This window comes from Tuber melanosporum, assembly GCF_000151645.1.
Source record: "Tuber melanosporum whole genome shotgun sequence assembly, scaffold_327, strain Mel28".
In the NCBI taxonomy this organism is placed as follows: domain Eukaryota; kingdom Fungi; phylum Ascomycota; class Pezizomycetes; order Pezizales; family Tuberaceae; genus Tuber; species Tuber melanosporum.
This window is the reverse complement of record NW_003299005.1, coordinates 1-3,431: the sequence shown is the minus strand read 5'-3', so window position 1 is coordinate 3,431 and position 3,431 is coordinate 1. Positions and strand designations below refer to the sequence as shown.

Here is a 3,431-nt window from a genome sequence, read left to right as displayed (position 1 = left end):
TTTACTGTGGTTGTGCGTTGGCCTGCATTGCAATGGTCGCCCTGGGAGCGCGAGCACCCGAAGACATTGGTTAACAAGAAACCTTTTGTGGAGATTGGCTGTTAGATAGAGTACCGGTATGTGATCTCTAGATTTTGACCCGTTTATCCGTGAGAGTTACAGGAAGGGGAGTAAGTTTTATATGCATATTATTATCATTATTTTTCTTCCCTTGCTCTATATTATTTTCTAGATAATAGTTTTGGGGGGGTCAACGGCATCGCACGTCTTCCCCTCCCTCTTACCATAATTTCCTCCTCTTCGTCTTGACGGTATTGTGAAGCACTCGTCGAGGTGTCCCTTCTCCACCAGCGCCTCTTGGCCTTTTGAGTCCGGGACGGTACTGTACAACCTCACCAAACGTTTACCATCATCACTCCCAACCGCAACCACAACCACAACAACCAACAACCATAACAACCACAACTACCACAACCATAACCACCCGCAACCATAAGCACAACCATCACAAGCCTTTGGCTACTGTTTCCCCTTGCCTCTCCTCCCCATCGACGGTGACCTCTTTCAACCGCTCCCTCTCCCTCCCTCCCTCCCTCCTTTTGGCCAGTTACCCTCTCATAATAACGCCCCCGCTCCAGCACTCGCTTTAGAGTTCAGAGTTGTTTTACGCCTCGTTCCGCCCTCCCTCCCGCTTCGAGTTCCTTCGGAAATCAGTCGCAGGCCTTGGCACTGCTGTCCCCCCCCTCTTGCACCTTTTTTTTTTTTTTTCATTTTCTCTCTTTTTTTCTTATTTTTCTCCCCCCCCGATTGCGGGTGCTGTCCCCCTCCCCTCCTTTTCTAGTGTATTCATAAATCACCTTCATCAACCCACGCCCCCCCTCGCTTGGATCTCATTCCTCAACCTTTCGACCTCGCTCGCCTTTCTCACAGGGACACAGCTGAGCGTTCGTTTGTTCCGGGGGTGCGTGGCTAAGGACTCATGGCACCGAGTGAGATTGACTTTTATAACGTTCTTGGAATCACCAGGTACGCGACAGAGGATGAGATAAAGAAAGCTTTCAGGAAAGCTGGTGTGTTCTTCTTCCACTCTCCTGGAATATATTTTCCTCCGCTACCGATCGATAGCCCCTTCATGTTGCATTTTAGATGTGCTAATTTGCCCCTCAGCCAAGGATACGCATCCGGATAAGAACCCCGGTGACCCTTTAGCTAAGGAAAAATTCCAGGATCTCCAGAGGGCGCATGATACCTTAAAAGATAACCTCGAACGAGCAAGGTACGACGAGGATAATCCTTCTCACGGATATCCCGATGGTAAATTCCCACAACACAACAAGACTAAATCGTCAACTGCGAAGAGATACGCCACCACTGCACAGCCTCAATGGGGACCTCCTCCTCCGAGCACCTCCAGTTCCAGGGGATTTGCCCACCAACAAGGAGCTCGAGCGAGCGCTTACAAGGCTACTTACGGTGGGCATCCTGAAGGATCCTATCGGAAGGCTCGTTCTGGCTATGAGTATACCAGCTCCTCCTATAGGTCAACCGCAGGCCATGACGATGGTTATGAATTTTACGAACATAGGTATCGTCCGGAGTCCAGAGATTATGATAGAAGCTCTTCAAGTCGGACGGGCACCCGCCAATCTACAACTACTCCTAACAGTAGTGCTAAAACTGCCTCATCATCCTCACCCCGTACGAGACCCAGTTCTACTCCTGATCTACCGCGAACAGATTCGGCTGCACCAACACCCGAGTTCAATTTGGGTGCCTATATCAAGGAGCGCAGAGCTAGAGAGGCTGCTGCTGAGGCAGAGGCCGAGCAGAAAAGGCAGAAAGAGGAGGAAGAAGCCATCCGAGCCAGACGGGCAGAGATGGAGGAACATGCAAAGAGAGCGGAAAGACTGAGGAAGGACGAGGAGAGGGCAAATAAGGAGCGTGAGAGGATAAAGGCTGAAATGGAGGCTAGGAAGGCGGAAGCAGAAGCAGAAGCAGCCAGAATCAGGAGACAGTGGGGCGAGACCAATAAGCACCATTCTAGAAACGTATATGACCATGAAGACACACCTCCCGCCTTCCTATTCCCTTCTGCCGAAGAGGATTTGGAGAAGAAGGTGGACGAAGAACTTCGTACGAAGACTAAGAGTGCAGCCTCCTCTACTTCCAGGCAGAAGTCAAAACAATCTCCCACAAAGCCAAGGCATCAGCGCTCGCATGAGCCTAATATCAATGGGTATGCTGATGGCTGGAATAAACAGGGAAATAACAGCGACAATCCGGGCGGCTTTGCTTATCCATTTCCCCAGGATGAAGACGACAACGAGCATTTTATGGACAAGATGCGGAGAAGGGAAAAGGAAAGGGTGGCTACAGAGAAACAGCGAGAGACTAACTCTGGGCAATGGGAAAACCCTTCTCGCGAAAATGACTTAAGGACCCATAGTAGGACCAAGAGCGATCCAAGACCTCCCGGAAGGCGGGGATCGTTCACTCAGCCAGAAACAGTAGGGGCTTCTTCCCCGCCTTTGCCGCGAGCTGAGCCAGAGAGACAAAGCCCTCGTATTGCGTCTCCGAAGCCGAGACGTACTGACTCTCAGTTTCGGTCCGTACCCCATGCTACATCCGATTCGACGACGGATTATACTAACTTTTCGGAATCTAGCTTCAAATTCGATCCAATTCCGGATGGCCCAACCAGAAAAGACCCACACCGCACCCCCGTTACACCAATAGGGCAGGAGAGCCCGCTTAGCAAACCTCCTGATTTCCAATTTTTCGGTCATGAGCCCCAGATCGATCCCTTCAATTACACTACTCCCGAAGAGCTTTTCCCTCCAAAGCAGTCTTTTGCTCGCCCTCAAAGTCAACCTGTGTATCCCACTCAGCCCCAACACGTACCCGTCCCCCGACAGACCCCCCAGCCTCACACCCAGCAGCAACACCAGGCGCGACAGCCGCCCGATGTTCAACAATTCAAAGAAGCTCTCTGGGATACCTTAATAAAGACCACTGAAGCATTCGCTTTTCGACAGGAGGTCCCGGCGGCAGCGCTAGGCAGTCCCAAGAAGAAGGTAAGCGGTTCAAGCATTAGCAAAGGAAAGGGCAAAGGGAGGGGATCCGTTGCCCCGGACCCTATCAATATTCCGACCCATAACCATACGAGCGAAGCCGTAGACATTTTACGGAAAGGGGCTCATATGGGACAGTGACGAAGTGCTCGAAGTGACCGCATCGTTAGAAACCATCAGTCAACGAAACGAGAAGCAAACAAGTAGTCCGCCACGCAACACCTAACAAACCTCAACACCAAAGACCCCAGGAACTACTGAGCGAACTCAGATATCTCCCCCAGAATCCGAGGCATCAAGGCCCATCATGATGGTGAAAGGAACGCTAAGCCTCTTGACGCAAGCATGGGAACGTCAGGG

The 3,431-nt window shown here is 51.3% G+C and overlaps 1 protein-coding gene across 1 annotated transcript; it reads left to right on the top strand.

Annotated features, from left to right (window-relative positions):
* Positions 1-979: 979 nt before the first annotated feature.
* Positions 980-3,212, top strand: GSTUM_00001985001 (uncharacterized protein; the record flags this gene model as incomplete). Its single annotated transcript, XM_002839246.1, has 3 exons — positions 980-1,070; positions 1,126-2,605; positions 2,666-3,212. 3 exons carry the CDS (start codon positions 980-982, stop codon positions 3,210-3,212), a joined length of 2,118 nt encoding a protein of 705 aa, XP_002839292.1.
* Between the last annotated feature and the right edge of the window lie 219 nt (positions 3,213-3,431).